Source organism: Exophiala bonariae, assembly GCF_035927105.1.
Source record: "Exophiala bonariae strain CCFEE 5792 chromosome Unknown scaffold_19, whole genome shotgun sequence".
NCBI lineage: Eukaryota > Fungi > Ascomycota > Eurotiomycetes > Chaetothyriales > Herpotrichiellaceae > Exophiala > Exophiala bonariae.
In genome coordinates, this window is record NW_027042494.1 from 93299 (window position 1) to 108724 (window position 15426).

At 49.9% G+C, this 15426-nt stretch overlaps 9 protein-coding genes across 9 annotated transcripts; 3 read left to right on the forward strand and 6 right to left on the reverse strand.

The window, feature by feature from the left end:
• Positions 1-232: 232 nt before the first annotated feature.
• On the forward strand, positions 233-2009 carry LTR84_004263 (uncharacterized protein; the record flags this gene model as incomplete). Its single annotated transcript, XM_064847840.1, has 3 exons — positions 233-244; positions 397-568; positions 616-2009. 3 exons carry the CDS (start codon positions 233-235, stop codon positions 2007-2009), a joined length of 1578 nt encoding a protein of 525 aa, XP_064704379.1.
• Positions 2010-2800: 791 nt separating this feature from the next.
• LTR84_004264 (uncharacterized protein) lies at positions 2801-3374 on the forward strand (the record flags this gene model as incomplete). Its single annotated transcript, XM_064847841.1, has 2 exons — positions 2801-2943; positions 3023-3374. 2 exons carry the CDS (start codon positions 2801-2803, stop codon positions 3372-3374), a joined length of 495 nt encoding a protein of 164 aa, XP_064704380.1.
• A 376-nt stretch (positions 3375-3750) lies between these two features.
• LTR84_004265 (uncharacterized protein) lies at positions 3751-4778 on the reverse strand (the record flags this gene model as incomplete). The annotated part of the gene is made up of 2 exons (XM_064847842.1): positions 3751-4629; positions 4695-4778. 2 exons carry the CDS (start codon positions 4776-4778, stop codon positions 3751-3753), a joined length of 963 nt encoding a protein of 320 aa, XP_064704381.1.
• Positions 4779-6003: 1225 nt separating this feature from the next.
• LTR84_004266 (uncharacterized protein) lies at positions 6004-6675 on the reverse strand (the record flags this gene model as incomplete). The annotated part of the gene is made up of 1 exon (XM_064847843.1): positions 6004-6675. One exon carries the CDS (start codon positions 6673-6675, stop codon positions 6004-6006), a length of 672 nt encoding a protein of 223 aa, XP_064704382.1.
• Positions 6676-7255: 580 nt separating this feature from the next.
• On the reverse strand, positions 7256-8857 carry LTR84_004267 (uncharacterized protein; the record flags this gene model as incomplete). The annotated part of the gene is made up of 2 exons (XM_064847844.1): positions 7256-8114; positions 8604-8857. 2 exons carry the CDS (start codon positions 8855-8857, stop codon positions 7256-7258), a joined length of 1113 nt encoding a protein of 370 aa, XP_064704383.1.
• Positions 8858-8869: 12 nt separating this feature from the next.
• LTR84_004268 (uncharacterized protein) lies at positions 8870-9280 on the reverse strand (the record flags this gene model as incomplete). Its single annotated transcript, XM_064847845.1, has 1 exon — positions 8870-9280. One exon carries the CDS (start codon positions 9278-9280, stop codon positions 8870-8872), a length of 411 nt encoding a protein of 136 aa, XP_064704384.1.
• Positions 9281-9741: 461 nt separating this feature from the next.
• LTR84_004269 (uncharacterized protein) lies at positions 9742-12881 on the reverse strand (the record flags this gene model as incomplete). The annotated part of the gene is made up of 6 exons (XM_064847846.1): positions 9742-9900; positions 9951-11895; positions 11941-11979; positions 12062-12188; positions 12240-12786; positions 12846-12881. The coding sequence occupies 6 exons, from the start codon at positions 12879-12881 to the stop codon at positions 9742-9744; spliced, it is 2853 nt and encodes a 950-aa protein (XP_064704385.1).
• A 443-nt stretch (positions 12882-13324) lies between these two features.
• LTR84_004270 (uncharacterized protein) lies at positions 13325-14491 on the forward strand (the record flags this gene model as incomplete). The annotated part of the gene is made up of 1 exon (XM_064847847.1): positions 13325-14491. One exon carries the CDS (start codon positions 13325-13327, stop codon positions 14489-14491), a length of 1167 nt encoding a protein of 388 aa, XP_064704386.1.
• A 5-nt stretch (positions 14492-14496) lies between these two features.
• LTR84_004271 (uncharacterized protein) lies at positions 14497-15134 on the reverse strand (the record flags this gene model as incomplete). The annotated part of the gene is made up of 2 exons (XM_064847848.1): positions 14497-14845; positions 14905-15134. The coding sequence occupies 2 exons, from the start codon at positions 15132-15134 to the stop codon at positions 14497-14499; spliced, it is 579 nt and encodes a 192-aa protein (XP_064704387.1).
• Positions 15135-15426: the final 292 nt, after the last annotated feature.

Genomic DNA, 15426 nt, shown 5'->3' on the forward strand with positions numbered 1-15426 from the left:
CCACGTGATATTCAAACTTCCCACTATTTAATCTTCAATTTCTTCCACGGAACGTGAATGATACCCTTTCTCGACTGATAATCATCGGGTTTTCTTAATGCTCCTGTTCCTGCCTAATCTACCTTCCGTGTGTAGAGAGCGAGGTGGAATTTCCTTGAGACACGGCGTACGAGGAACAACAGCCTAAGAATCCGTTCCTCACATTACTTGAGCTCTGAGAGAGAGATCCAGAATGCCACGCAAGGTAGGTCCGACATCACACCTCAATGATGGTCCAATTGAGTAAAATCCAGCTTGAAGCATTAAAGCCATCGAAACCCTCCTAGTGGTATCTCTGATACTTAATCGGATGGATTTTTTCGTCGAGAGATCACAGCTCTAACAGCTTGTTTTCAGCCAAAGAACTATGGCTACAATGCTCCTTTTGTCATCAAGGACAATCCAGTCATCGCCGGTCACTTTCCAGACCCGGGAATTTCACTCTTGTCTCCTGCCTTCAGATCTCCCAAAACGATTCCGGCCACTTTTGGAAATGGAACTTCTGGCCCCACGGAGGATCTCGTTCTTGGTGATTATTCTTCACACGTGAGTTTAGTTTGGAAGCTGACAAGTTAGACCAATTTCTCGATGAGCTGGATGGTCGTAACGACTGTATGACATACGACAAGACAACTTTGAGATCCGAAGAGGGTAGAAACATACCCTATGTGGTACTATCTGCGTCCTCCAAGCCTACTCGATCTTTACCGAAGGACCCTAGAAAGCTCCGTCTTTGGATTCAAGGAGCAACCCACGGGGATGAACCAGCAAGCGATCAATCAATCCTAGCACTTCTGGGAAAGCTCGACACAAATCCCGGTCAAACTTTATCAATGCTACAGAACCTGGATATCCTGATAGTGCCAAGATACAATCCAGACGGTGTTGCGTACTTCCAACGACGCTTTGCCACAAATTTCGATCCTGCAAGAGACCATATCAGATTGCGCTCGGCACAAACCAGGAGCATCAAATCTCTTTTCAACTCATTTGCTCCACATGTTGCTGTGGACATGCACGAGTTCAGCGCCAAGGCTAGGTATGCAGAACGATATGTTCGGATCCTAGATGGCCAGTTCGCTGTCGGAAAAAATCTCAACATCCATTCAGACATCCGCGCTTTATCCGAGGAACTCTTTGTAAAGAGTATTGCTACTGCGTTGGAAGATGCAGGACTGCGATGGGCGCCTTACTCAACTGGCCTCAGAGATGCTGCTGCAGACGGACTTTTAAATTTTAGCGAAGCAGGCAGTGAGGCTTGCATTACACGTAATGCTTGGGGACTCACTCAGACAGTGGCAATCCTCTGTGAAACACGTGGGATCGGTATCGCCGATCAACATTTCGCCCGAAGGACGTTTACTGGTCTCAAAATGCTCGAGGCCATAATCTCAACCACAGTTCAACATGCTGATGAGATCCATCTGAAGCTCGAGGGGGCCTCCCAATCCTTCATAACCAGTAAGGAAGATATCATTATCACTGACATCCCTGAAATGGTTGATTGTACATTGCCATTCTTCGATCTTCGAACAAATAACCTCGTCGATGTCCCCACCACCTTGAAAAGCACGACAAAACTGAGACCACAATTCAGCCGAAAAAGACCACGAGCCTACCTGATCCCGAAAGCATGGTCTGAACTAACCAGCAGACTTGAAGCGAATGGCATTGAAGTACAAACTCTGGATCATGCGTTTTCTGGTGAGGTCGAGATATTGAAGGTCACTTCCGTCGAAATAGATACCGAATATGACGAAGGCTGCATCCGCGCGAACATAACAACGAGACCTATCATGAAGCACGTTCGACTGCCTCTTGGAAGCTTCAGTGTCAATACCGTGCAAAAACGCGCAGGCCTTGCATTCATGGCACTCGAGCCCGAAAGCGTCGACAGTTTTGCCACGATGAATATCATCCCGCTCGTAACTGGGGACGAGTATCCAATCTTTCGACAATTGTGGAACTGACCTAAGTTCTCGTACCACAAAAGATGCCCGCTCTGAACAGACTCCGGTGGTACGCCATGTCATTCTCAACGAAAAAGAAATGGCAATGTATCACTAGATCCGGAACGAGCGAAACCTTCAACATGTCGACCCCTTGGTAGATCACAATCTGGACTCAAGGTCCAGACGAACTATATTCCTTCGGGGCCCAATGACCTGCGAAAGCGGGATAAGTACCTGAAATCCCTCGACCGGTCATGTCCCGTGAAAATACTACCAGGACGGGGAAGGGCGGATGAAAGGGTCGCCCCATCTCCACAATATCACCCCGCAAACCCTCTTTTTTCCCCATGGAGTACCTGAAGTGAGGTATCTAGACGTCATCCGCACACATCCCGGATTCACATTCACCAGATGTACAACCAGACCATCATGCGCCAGTAATGCACCAGGGTACCCCATGCCCGGAGTTTTCTGCTTGTCTCGTCGACCCGCCGGCCTCACGGACTTCGAGACGTCCTTGACATTCTTGAAAAGCGGGCTTACCACCGATGAGGGGTTGGGAAGCTTTTAATGACATACATTGGACCATTCCCGGGGGACGAGGAAAGAGAATAAGTAGGTAGGTTGTGAAGCAGGGTGAGGAACGAGGGGGGGGGAGGAAAGCTCGCCTAGCTAGCTAGCTGCGTATCCTTTGAGCTGCTCTGTTCATCTCCCAGTCATCTGCTCGCTCGCTTACCTGTGGTTAAAAACGAGTGTCATCCTCCTCCTTCCCACCACTTCCAAAGCTCCCATCTCTACTCCTACTTGCAATGGCAACCACTGCAGCATCACAGACGGTGAACCGGACCGCCACGCAGGGCTGGGGCTCTACGCCTGCTCAAAGACACTACATCAACCAGACACAGGCACTGGCGGTGCTGAATGCCGGGATTGAGCGATCAGTCGAGATAGGGTAGAGTCTCCCACCTTTTATCAGTCCAAAGACGACCTCACATCCAGATAACTAACGCGCTCTCGCCCCAACCCCACAGCGTCCAGCAAAACATCGCGGTGCTCGACCCCTCGGCCTTCCTCATCGGCTTCATCCACATGGACAACGCGTTCCTCGGGAGCATCGACATCAGCCAGAAGAAGGCCAAGACCGTGGTCCTGTACAACGGGATCCCGAACAACGCACTGTTGAACCGGAGTCAGCCGGGCGGCGACATCTACGGCATCGAGCAGACGAATGGTGGCACCGTTGTCTTTGGTGGTGGGCAGCCGATTTTCGATCCGGAGGGCTATTTCATCGGTGCGGTGGGTGTGAGTGGCGGCACGGTCGAGGAGGACATTGATGTTGCGGTCCATGCCGCGCAGAGTATTGGGACTACGACGACGTTGTGAGGGAAGGGACGGGGAGAGTGATTGTCCTATCAATCCCAGGAGTTGGCGGGAAGCAGTTCTGGCATAGTTACGGATGGCTTAAGCTTTCAGCTTTCCAGGGAAGAGCTCCCTTCACAATTGAGTTAGATATGCTTATGAAAGACAACCATAGTGCTTTGTAATGACGCTAAAATGAGTCCCATTTCGAAGAGGATGATACTTCGCTATATGTCATCATCTAGACTCTGCAATTGCGCGATGTAAGTATTGGACGTCCACCTCTGCATGAAGATTCATAGTGTTCCACGACGTCTTTTGGCTCGCCTAAATCTCGCCATTCAACACCACGAAACTTTCGGTAGTGTCTATTTCCCACGAAGGAGGCGCTTACCGCCACCTACTCTTTGAACGCTACAATAGTATAAGTCAGCGGGATCCTCTCCCTCCCCTGCAGAAGACGATATTCTCCTAACTCCGCCTTCTCCATCCTCCCACGCAATGCATTCCACGGCACGGAGTCATGTTCCTCAACCAACGTGATGCGCAAGCCACTGTTTATCAATGCCTGGACGGTCTCCGCGAGTCCGTGGTTGAATTCTATTGTTCTCTTCGCAGGTGTGGGACTAGCGAGCGTCCCTTGAGGATCTAGTACTGCTGCACTTGGAGCTTCCTCAACGTTGTCCACGTCTGTTCCGGTAGCCACATCATCATCCACATAACTCAACCCCTCAGCCGTGACGAGCGGCAATCCACTCTCGAAATATGGATAAATCACCCGCAGCTGTTCGGCGGGATACGTCTCAGTCACATTCGAATCGTCAAGTCCCCACAAGATGGGGTGGCCCTCACGGATGAAGAAGCGGCCTCCAGGCTTCAATAGATCGGCGACGACGTTCGCCCAGCGTTCTACACTGGGCAGCCAGCACAGCGCGCCAATGCCCGTGAAGACGAGGTCGAATGCTTCGCGACCGAGAAGCGCCACGGAATCGTAGACGTCGCCTTGGACGTAGCTGACTTTCCACCCACTGGGATCAGGTACCGAGTCGGCCAGAAGGCGCGCTTGCTTCAGTGACTCGGGTGAGAAATCTAGCCCGGTGACAGATGCGGCGCCGAGACGGGCGAGGGAGAGGGTGTCCGTCCCGATATGGCACTGCAGATGCACGATGCGCATGTCTTGTAGGGGCGGGAGGCGCGGAAGGTCGAAGCGCACGATGTCGGAGATATAGTTAGTATCAGCTCGGTAGGCCGCGAGATTGTACATTGCGCTTTGGGCGTGCTGTCGGGATCGAATTGATATGGTCAGAATTTGGAACGGGGTGGTGCGATGAGAGCGGCACATACTGCCTCAGCGCGTGCATCCCATGATGCCTGATTGACCTGCGCGTAGTTTTGCGCGTCTGCTTCGGTGCCAATTGTGATTGACATGATTGGGCGTTGTTCTCTGAAGAAGAGTGCAATACCAGCCGACTGTATATAAAAAGAGACAAGTTGACTTGTGTTCTGTGGCTTTTACTTCGTCACCATCGATCAGAGTCGCGTCATCTCCTGGAGGGAGTTAGGACATGTCCATCATTTACTGAATATGATATCCTCGATGAATGGTGTTCTTCACTCTACCTAGTCACCATTTTCGTGAGTCATTACAACGGATCCTGGTCTTGTTACAGGGAGTGGGAGCCATGATGTGGCCAAGGTCTAAAAGCGCTATGGTGGGCAGTGCAAGGACGATGGGAAGAAACGCTGAGAACTTACGTAATTTTAGTACACGATCAGCTTCTTCCCAGGAGACTGATCATGTTCAAGAAAGGGCCGCTCTTATAAGACTTGCCCTTGTCATCGAGACTGACAATAATGGGTTCAGTTGCTTAGTCAAGTGTCTGTGGTGAGAATTGGTCGATGGGGAACATAAATCAATCGCTAGCGATACTCCTATACGCTCCTGGTACTTTGAGCCGAGGTCAAGTCAGCAATGCATCAGTTGATAAAGTGATATATGGAAGCCATCTCCAAATTAATGCATGGATATTAGTAGGTTCTATCCAAAAAGCAGTATCGATCGTATGCATAACGCACGGCTTATCCCACTGAAGGGTCCAAGGTATTGCAAGTCCTGTCCAATGTTCCAAGAGAACCAGTCTCGAGAAAAACAAAGGGCCGCCACACCAAACCATGTCTAAAATCCATCCGTGTAACCATCCGTGGTTCTTGCTGCGCCAGCCGACTTGTGTTAACAATGATGAACCGAGAATTCCCAGTGGCCGAATTGGGCCCTGGATGTGTGCTCATCTGCTATATCAAACAAAGAAAGTGAGTAGAGAACAAGAGTAGCATATCCTGGCCGTCGTTCGTGTGGTGGACAAAGTGATCCACGTTCGCACTATTCGCCGTATCTCTTAGTCCCCGAGAGTGAAAGCCTGCCGCTCCGCTGTGGTCGTATCGATTTGCATCCCTCGAATATTCTTAATCCTACTCCAATAGTGCCTCAATCTGATCCCACCCGTAGCCGCATGCCCGTTCTCGTGAAAACCAATACGACGCCCATTTGAATTCCACTCGATCCCAATATCCATAGCCCGTTCATCATCGTTTCATAGTATAACTGTTCGCTTATTGTAGAAGTAATATCAATATTTGTGTATGTAAAACTCGTTCATGGCATCATAGCCTCAGCCTCTTCATCGGTGACAAAGATTTCCGCGACGGGACAGTAATCATCATCACCGAAGTCACCATCGTATTGCTTCTTTCGTCCTCGTTCACCATATCGGCCGAGAAGATAACTGGGTAGGAACAATTCATCATTCCATGTGAAGCCTTGGCTGTGCTTGGTATAGGTAATGAGACGCGGTGGCTCATCTGGATCATCATGGTGAGAGTTCAAGTTGATGGACTTGTAGGAGCTTGAGGCCAGCATTGAGGGTCCCAGTGGGGAAGAGGATGGGTTGAAGAGGTTGGGCATGGTGGATGGAGGTGACGAGCCGTTGGTGTTGGCGGTGGATTTTTGCTTATCTTTCCTTTCCGGGCCAGCGTCTACTGAAGTCGAAGGGGTGAAGGGAAACCGGCGGTTGTCTTGAGGTGAGGCTACTGCTTGAAGGGTATTCTGTGGCCGGTCTGGGAGAGGGCTGTAGGACCAGGAGGAGTCATGATCGGAACCTAGGGAAGATGGCCCAGCATCGGAATCAGCTCGTTCGCTTTGTTTGGCATAGCGGCCACTGCGGCGTGGTTGATTCGAAGTGGTGGTGTAATCTCCTCTGGTGGATTTGGCATAGATTGGGATCTTGATGGCTCGAGAGCCGGGAGGAGGATTGGATGGGTCGGACATGATGTTGGGAGAGTGAGTGCAGGTGGTGAATAGGAGGGAAAGATGGGATGGAAAGGACAAAGGGAAGGTGATTGTATTGGAAATGGGAGATGGCAAACGGAACAAGTGTTTGTGAGATAGCCGAGACTCGACTTGGAGGGAGGATGTGTGTAGTATGTAAGGAACAGGAACAAGAACAGAAGCAACTGCAGACGATGTTTCAGTACGAGTTAGAGTCATGCACTGTCATTGACATGCAGTCACGATAGAGTCATAATTGCCCCGCATTCAATCGCATCCGTTATCGTGGCTCCACTTGGGACAGTCGCCGCCTAGATAACCTCTGGTAGACATTTCACCAAAATAGAGGACCTTTTGGCATGGCTTTATACTGTAGTCGGAGCAGGCTTGCTAAAGGGCTGTTGATGAAGATAAACTAGACAGTACTCTTCAGTGAGCAGATCCGTGCCTGGGTAACCAACTGCGTTACACTGCCAGTATGGCCCATCGTTTGGACTGCCTACAACCCTTTATCCATCCAGAGCAGCAGTGGGCACATGGACCAGGCAATATCAACCAGATTATCCAAAAGCTATATTCCCTACTCAAACACTCGATCCGCATTGTCAGCTCTGCTCAATTTCTGTCCCAGTCTCCTGAGGGCAGACCCGACGGCAGTCCTGACAGCAGCCCAAACTCCCACTCCAAGCAATACATAGAGGAGCCTCGATCTCTGAATGAATTCCCTGTAATTCGGGATGTATCCGGCACTCGCAGGGGCCGAGTTGTTCCTTAGCCTGTCGGATGCACGTGCACTTCCACTGATGATCCAGTCTTCCATGTACTCTCCGCCCAGATACCTGAAGTCTTCCCCGGGCGTGCCCATAATCATCCTCCTCCTAGCGGCTCTAGAAACCTTTTTGATTCGGTCCAGTAACTCTGCTTGCGCAGTTTGTAGTCCGAAAATGAAGGCGGGAATTGCAATCAGAGCCAGAGTGATCCAGAATTTCCAAAGGGGAGCACCGTCTTTGAAGGATTCAATATTCATGCCAAATACCCCCGTCACAAAGGTCAACGGGAGGAAAACAAAGGCAAGTTGGGTCAGGCGACCGATGGCATGTGCCTGTCTCTCGGCTCTCACGCCAACGTCCATGGCTCGTTTGGAGACCTCGATGCCTCGTCTAGATTCCTCGATAGACAATCGTGATGCAGAAAGCGAACTTATTCCAACGAAACGATTGAGTCGGTCTTTAAGGCATTCGGCATCCGCCGCAATGGCGTCAAACTCTCTCTTGAAACGCAAACTTTGCACCCCAGGATCGCCTCGAAATGCTGGGTTCTGATTCTCGATCCAGCGTGATAGGCCAAGGGAGCCAGATTGCAGGTCATAGACTGCATGAGAGAACTCGGAGAAATAGTCGATGGTTCCACGTTCGTCCACTGCGCCATGCTTCCATTGGCTGCGAACAGTGTGGGGGCTCCAAAGGAATCGAATCCAACATCGCGCAAGGGCATAAATTACCTCTCCCATATTCCTACCGCCCTCAGACTTAATCAAACTGAGTGTTGAACAGAACTCATGCCAAGCTAAGTGCTCGGACGCCATGCCCCGGTAAGGAATATATATCGAAGATTCGGGCCTCGAACTTATAAACAACCCAAATACTGTGGGGTTAGCCTAACTCCTCAAGAAGACCAGCACTGACTTACGATTTCCCACGAAGCGTTGTGGATCGACTCCCCATCTCGTGCTTGCCTCGCTCAACAAGATGATATTTCCTCTCCAAGGAAGTATGCAAACGCTAGTATCTAACAATGAGGATCGAAATGGAGTTAGCTGGCTGTCCGGGACTTCCCTGATTCGGAAGGCCATGAATTCTAGTGCAAGTTGGTAGAATATAGGATTGACATGAAAAGAGCTGCCTATGACCCCAATATGAACAGCTAACTGAGCTTCATTGTTCACGTAGGAGCAGGTCAGGGGATAAGGCGCATGGGCGACGTTTGCTGGATGGTATCCTCCAAGCACATTCATCAACTGATGATCATTGCGCGTGGTGAAGTTCATGTACTGAGACAAAACGAGATGTTCAGGGTCTTTGGATGACCAGCTTCCCAGCTCACCCGTCGCCGATTGTATCAAGCGTCGCAGTAATTCATACTCGGGCAGCTGGGACTGTATGAATCGGTCATACGTACTCATGACATATTGTCTTCAACGTGTTCTCGCCAATTCGTCCTCAACCAATCCTGGTTCGGCCTGTCTTTGAGTGGCACCAGCATTGTTCGACGCATTGTGTGGTCGTCCATGCTGTTGGTTTTCATTGTCTTCGACCATGCTTGTAGCACCAGCATTGTTTGACGCATCGTGTGGTCCTTCTTGCTGATGGGTTCCGTTATCTTCGACGATACCGGTCGCACCAACATCGTTCGACGCTTTGCGTGTTCCTTCATGCTCATGAATTCCATTCTCTTCGTCGAGAGCCGAGGGCCCTTGGCTCAAGTCAGAAGGCTCTGCTTGGTCCGCAGTAGCCTCGCCATTGGCGAGAGAAGCATTTCGAGTTCTACCATGATTCTCACCCTCTGGGACCGGTGTCGTCTCTGATTGAGAAGTCGTTCCAGCCATTCCGTTCCAGGCTTACGGATGTATGAATTAAAGACAACATTACATGCATCTTCGAGAGAAAGGCTGAGAGCCGCCATGCGCTTCAACTGAGACTTGAAGGTGATTGGCGGCGTGGGGTGATCTAGAGCTGACAGGCAGAATTGCCACATGCTGGACAGTCTTGGCGTTCTACTCTTCAGCAGCAGCCTGAGCGCCCTGGGCCAGCCTCGGAAGGTACGTACTAGTACCCCTCTAAAGCATCAAGTCGATGAGGGAACTATGCAGCATTAATTAAATTCCTGTGTGACGAAAACAACAAGTTTGGGGAAACACCAGAGAAAACCCCGGTTGCTTTGGACACTAGCAGTACTTGATTTCTCGGGTGACACATACACATCAAAGCTACTGCACCACCAACATTCACTCGTCTGGAAAGGGTAGTTGTACCATATTTTACAAGCAGTAGTAGATACCCAGGTAGTTTACGCATAATACCATGGCTCATCAAACACATGATATCGATGACCTCGTACCCCCTCTCCACGGAACAAGGCTGGGAATCGTCGTGACGGATGGACCTGTTCCTCTGGAATCCTCTCATCAGAATAATTGGGCTCCTCTCCAACCACAAATTTGCCCACCTAACAGCAGTCAGTATCAAAGCCCACAAAATCACACACATGTTACTCACCTGGATTTCGGTGTCGGTAATAGTACCCCGACTCACTCTGGCATACCCTACACGCTTGATATCCTTGTAGAGAATATACTCGCACCATCTGTCCCAATCTCGACTATCAATGTCATGCATACCGCTCTTCTCTCCTACATATGTGTTGTAGTTTCCTTCCTTGGGCTTGGTGACCAGATAGCTCAATAAGATCGCGGGACGAGGGCTTGCCTTCATCGCCTTTGCGAGATACTCGGATTGAAGTCGACGATCTTCGGGATCTTCTTCCTGTCCGGAATGGAATACGAATACATCCACCAATGTTCCATATACATCCAGGGTGGCTTCGATAGCAGGAGCAAGCTCACCAACGGGAGAGGGAAGAAGATGGTGGGTGGAGTTGAGAATGGGGAATTTGGACAGTAGTGCCGAACCCCACGTATGCTTGTTGGGACCCGGTCCATAATCCACATACATTCCAAGATCCTCGGCAATGTATTGAGTGGTGTCTCGATTGCCCATGATAATTCTCTGGTTATCGGACTCCAACAATCCAACGACATCAAGCTCCAGTTCCTTGATGGCGTCTCTCATTCGTCGTTCAGAAGACCACATGTCGTTGTCCAACGAGAAATGAATAGTCCAAATACCGGCCGTCATCAGTTTCTGATCCTTGTGATATGGTTGATAGTCGTTGGTGGGGAATCGAAGATATGCAATAGAAGCGCTAAGCAATTGAAGGACAACAAGAATGTGGAGATAATATGCAGACTGCTTACGTCCTTGTGGACTGGCAGGGCCTTTCTGTCGACGACCAGAATTGGTGATCAAGGCTGAAAAGACGCCGGCGCCTATCAGCAATGTAGTTGTAATCATCACCCAGTCGGTATGTTCTCGAACCAGTGGCCCACCAGGGACAAAGGCATATGCCACCACCCAGACGTGGAATAATAGCATGATGTTGTACACGAAGAGGCCAAATCCAAAAGTAATGGCCAGGTTGTGTTGGATGGCTGATGTGATCAATACGGGTGTGCTGCCCATCAGATAGACCGTCAAAACTAGAGCACCATAATATCCGGTCCAGTTGCTGTAGTAGGTGAGAAAAGCTGCACCCACAGCTCCCAATCCAAATGCTGTCCACGACCCGAAAAAACCTGGCAATGCGGTACCCAGGAAGAGTCCCAAACTCATCGCTAGAATAGTGACGGCACCATGGGGAGCGGCCATAGGTCCACGTACTGGAAAGCCTTCCCACACCCACAAGATCATGGTGCTGGAGTCTGACAGCAAGGACTGCAGAGCAAAAAAAAGGCCTCCTATTCCGAATGCTGCCAGGACACTGGAACCTTTCTTGGCGTGGGGTGGCTCATAATCTCCTCCACTGGTGTTGACTTGTTGAGTAGATTTCCACACTGCGGCCACCGCCAGAATAAAGCCGGTCTTGTTCCAACCACCATTGCTGGCGTTCATGATGGGCCAGATAGGATTGTTGGTTCCGTTCGCGAATTTGGAGATACTGGAAAGGATCAAGCCAATACCCCAAGCGAGAATCTTGGCTTGAAGCCGGGAAGAATTTTTTCGTTCCGCATACCATGTAGACGTCCAGGCCAAGCAGCCCATGAAGTTGGCAAAGCCGATGGTGAAAAGACGGTTAGCTGGGTCCTTGACATTCCACGCAAGAAGACCTGTGAGAGATAACATGTGCACCCATCGGATGTTCTTGATAACCAGGGAACGAATGGCAGGGATGCCGAGGAAGACAGGAGACACCGAAACCATGATCATGGCTTCGTATCCGGAGATTCCCATATGCCATAAAGGAAAGTACCAGACAAGTAATCCGACAGAGGTGAGGTTGGACCAGAAAACAAAGCCATTGTAGATGTCCGCAGCGGCATCAAGAACGGCAGGCCAATAGTACGGACCATCAAAGGTGGACGTTTGAATGAAGGGCGAAGCTCTTCTAAGCAAGAGTTAGGTTAATCCCGAGATGTAGGAGTTGACATACTCTTTTTCCTTGATAGAATCCTTGTACGCTTTCGCATCACTGGTCAAATGTCAGTAATGGAGTCGAGTGGAACGCTCGACTGAGTCGTACTTTTGAATATCTTGGGAGCATTTGCACATACCCACGACTGATGCCCTTGACATCTTTAACGACGATTTCGACCGCTCCAAAATCCAGGGTGGTTACAGCGTCGAAACCGACATCGAACAGAATTAACGCCCATTCGAAGAAAGCGTAGATGGTGTATGCTGGGAAGTATTAGAGATTACCACGCAGAGACGTGCAAGAGGAAACCGTACCACCAGCAACCCTGTGTACTTTGTGTTGAATGAAGAAGTAGATGAGTGGAACCAGGGTACCGAAGAAAGAACCAGCCAAGACCTTTCGATATTTGATGGCAGTTGGATTGGGAGGGCTCAAGGCGAGACATCCAAGTGTCCAAGGAAGTGTTGCGACAATGTATGAAATCATGAGAATGTCGTGCCAATCATGATCGTCAGTGGATGTGATATAGGTCCATCCTCCGCAGGTCAGAGTGCGAATGACACCAGTGACTGCGACGATTCCCGGAAGACTCGAGTTTGGTTTTCGAGTAAGCAGGTAGAACAGGCCGACGAGGGCGAATCGTGGGCCGGATGTGATGGCAATGAAGAGCATGAAGAAGGAACGTTCAGGGTATCGATCGCCGATGGTAGAGGAGACAGAAGGAAACCATTCTTCTGGATATCCATACCACTCGTTTTGGACAATCTTTTTGTAATGCAGAGCGCAGCCAACAAACAGGGCGCTGAGAAAGGCAGTGTATGCAATGGCGGTATGACTCCAAGAGATGTATTTTCCATTAAACTGATGAATTGTGAGTTGAGAGAGGTCTCGACAAACGAGTAGTATCTGGGGAGACATACAGAGAAGATGACGTCCCCGTCCTTACGGGGCGCCATGTTGAGAAATGATTCGGAGATGGACCAAGATTTAAAAGGCGACCAGCGACATTACAGGGCACAACAAGATGAGTAGATAAAGAATGACTAGAAGTACGAGATTGGGAATCTCGAAGAGGGAGAACAGGCGAAAGGTGAGGAAGAAGTGGATTCGAGTTCGGTGTTGATCAGCCAACTTGGGAAAGAACGTGAGGGAGCAGTCGCACTCGCACCTGCCTTTGCTGCCCCTGAACATCCGCAGCCTGCCAGACAATCTTTTTTGTTTTTTAGGCCTCGGAGTGCGTAACCTTCCCTGTAAATCGATTAATGATGCACTAATTCTACACTAAATCATTACCCCACTAGAGATCCACGGGTGCGGAGAAACTTCTCTCATCGTTCTCTAAAATTTACTGCCATAACCAATTCAAGTTCCTTTTCATACCCACTACACTGGCAATTCCATGGCGGCCGCAAGCGACAAAGCCAGGTATTTCCTGGAGCAATCCATCCCCGAGCTCAAAGAATTTGAGAAAAAGGGCATTTTCTCCCCAGAAGAAATCACCCGCATTGCCCGTAAACGATCCGACTTTGAACACAAAATCAACGCCCGAGGCTCGACGCCTACCGACTTTGCTCGTTATGCCGAGTTCGAAATCAATGTCGATGCTCTAAGGCGTAAGAGGGTCAAGAGACTGGGAATCAAGGCCACCGCCCATACCGGCAAGCGACGCATATTCTTCGTCTTGGATCGCGGAACTCGAAAGCATCCTGGCGATATTGCGTTATGGATGCAGACCATCGAATTTGCCAGAAAACAAAAAGCCTACAAGAAACTGCAGGAGATCTTCACCAGTGTCCTACGTTTGCATCCTACAAAATCCGAATTATGGATCTACGCCGCCCAATTTGCTGTGGAAGAGAATGGTGACATGACGGAGGCGAGAAGTTACATGCAACGAGGATTGAGATTCTGCAAGAATGTGAGACCAATGTGGGTGCAATATGGGAGGCTTGAGATGTCATACATTGCCAAGATCCAAGCTCGACGGGAAATTCTGGGGATTGGGGCAGACAGACCAGAGCAAGTCCCAGAGGTCCAAGACAACGAGGATCTACTCAAACTACCCAGGTTGACGGCTATGGACATCAACCCGGATCTAGAAGACGATAAGATCGATACAGTGGCTCTGGAAAACCTCGATGCTACCCCTGCCATGACCGGTGCCATTCCCATGGCTATATACGACGCCGCGATGGCTCATTTCGGCGATGCGGACATTGGACTGAGCTTTTTCAACATGATTCTTGAATATGACCAGTCTGTCACTTGCAGGCGCATCACCAAGCACATCATCGATCCTCTGTTGGCCACCTATCCCACAACCTGGCAGGCCCACGCATGCTACATTCGGGCACCACTCGTCTCTGTTGCCGTTACAGACCCAGAATATCCACGAGCGTTCAAGCAATCGTTGACCAGGTTGAGGGAGGCACAGAAAACCAGCGAGAAGAGCAAGGTGAACGAATGGGCTCAATCGTGGCTGAAAGCATTAATCGACGAGGAGGGTCTCGATCCAGGAATCCAGACTGTGGGAGAATCGATTCTGAGATCGCTAACCGCCTCTTGACCGTGTCACTCGTATCCAGGCTTTCCTCTAGTCTGCTTCTTGCTCGAATGCAATTTCTTGGCCTTTAATCTTGCCTCTTTCTCCGCTTTCTGTAGCCTGATCACTTTCTTCTGCTGCTCCTCAGATGTCTCCCCAGGCACAGAATGGCTGTAAACCTCGGCAATCAGATCGTTTAATTTTCTAAAGCAAGTATCTCTGTTGGCCTGCTGTTTCCGACTTTCGTCTGCTTGGATGAGGAGGGACGAGGACTTTTCGGCACAATATCGTGAGGAGAGAATTCCCTTGTGCAGGACAGCGGGGATCAATGGGAATAGTTTGTCCAATGGTACACGCAATTGAGCTTTGGAATTGGTTCTGGAATCTGTATGAGACTATCAAGTAGTGGTGGCTCCGCGGTATGAATCATGTCTTACTTGTTCACATTTTGACCACCTGGTCCGCTTGCTCGACTGTAAGACACCTCGCCAATCTTGCTCAACGTGTCAGGAGAGTATTTGTTCTTGTACCAGTCCCTCGTCGCCTCATAATCCAATTCAGGTTGATCTGTTGTGGTTGACGACCGACGGTGGGTGCTCGACCAGACACAATTCTCAGCTGATACCAGGACTGGTCTCTTTTGAACAACACTTCTCCATGGTTGCATCATCAAGGCAGTCCAGGGGGTTGTAACAATTGTGCAGGTGCATGAACTCATGTGGATGTTGATATCCGTCCTCCCAAATCGTCACCAGCACTTACTCTGTTCTACACCAGGAAACTTATCCGAGCTACACTTGCTATTATTGTTTGACTAACCTGGCCAAGGTAAGCGTCCGGTTCTAGCGCATGGTTAGCGTCCAGTGTGCCTGATCTGCTCGCTCCTTTCCTCCCTCGTCTTTGCTCTTCCCTCGTTCGTCACTTCCTTTCTTTCCCCTCCGTTCTCTGGCTCTTTGGAT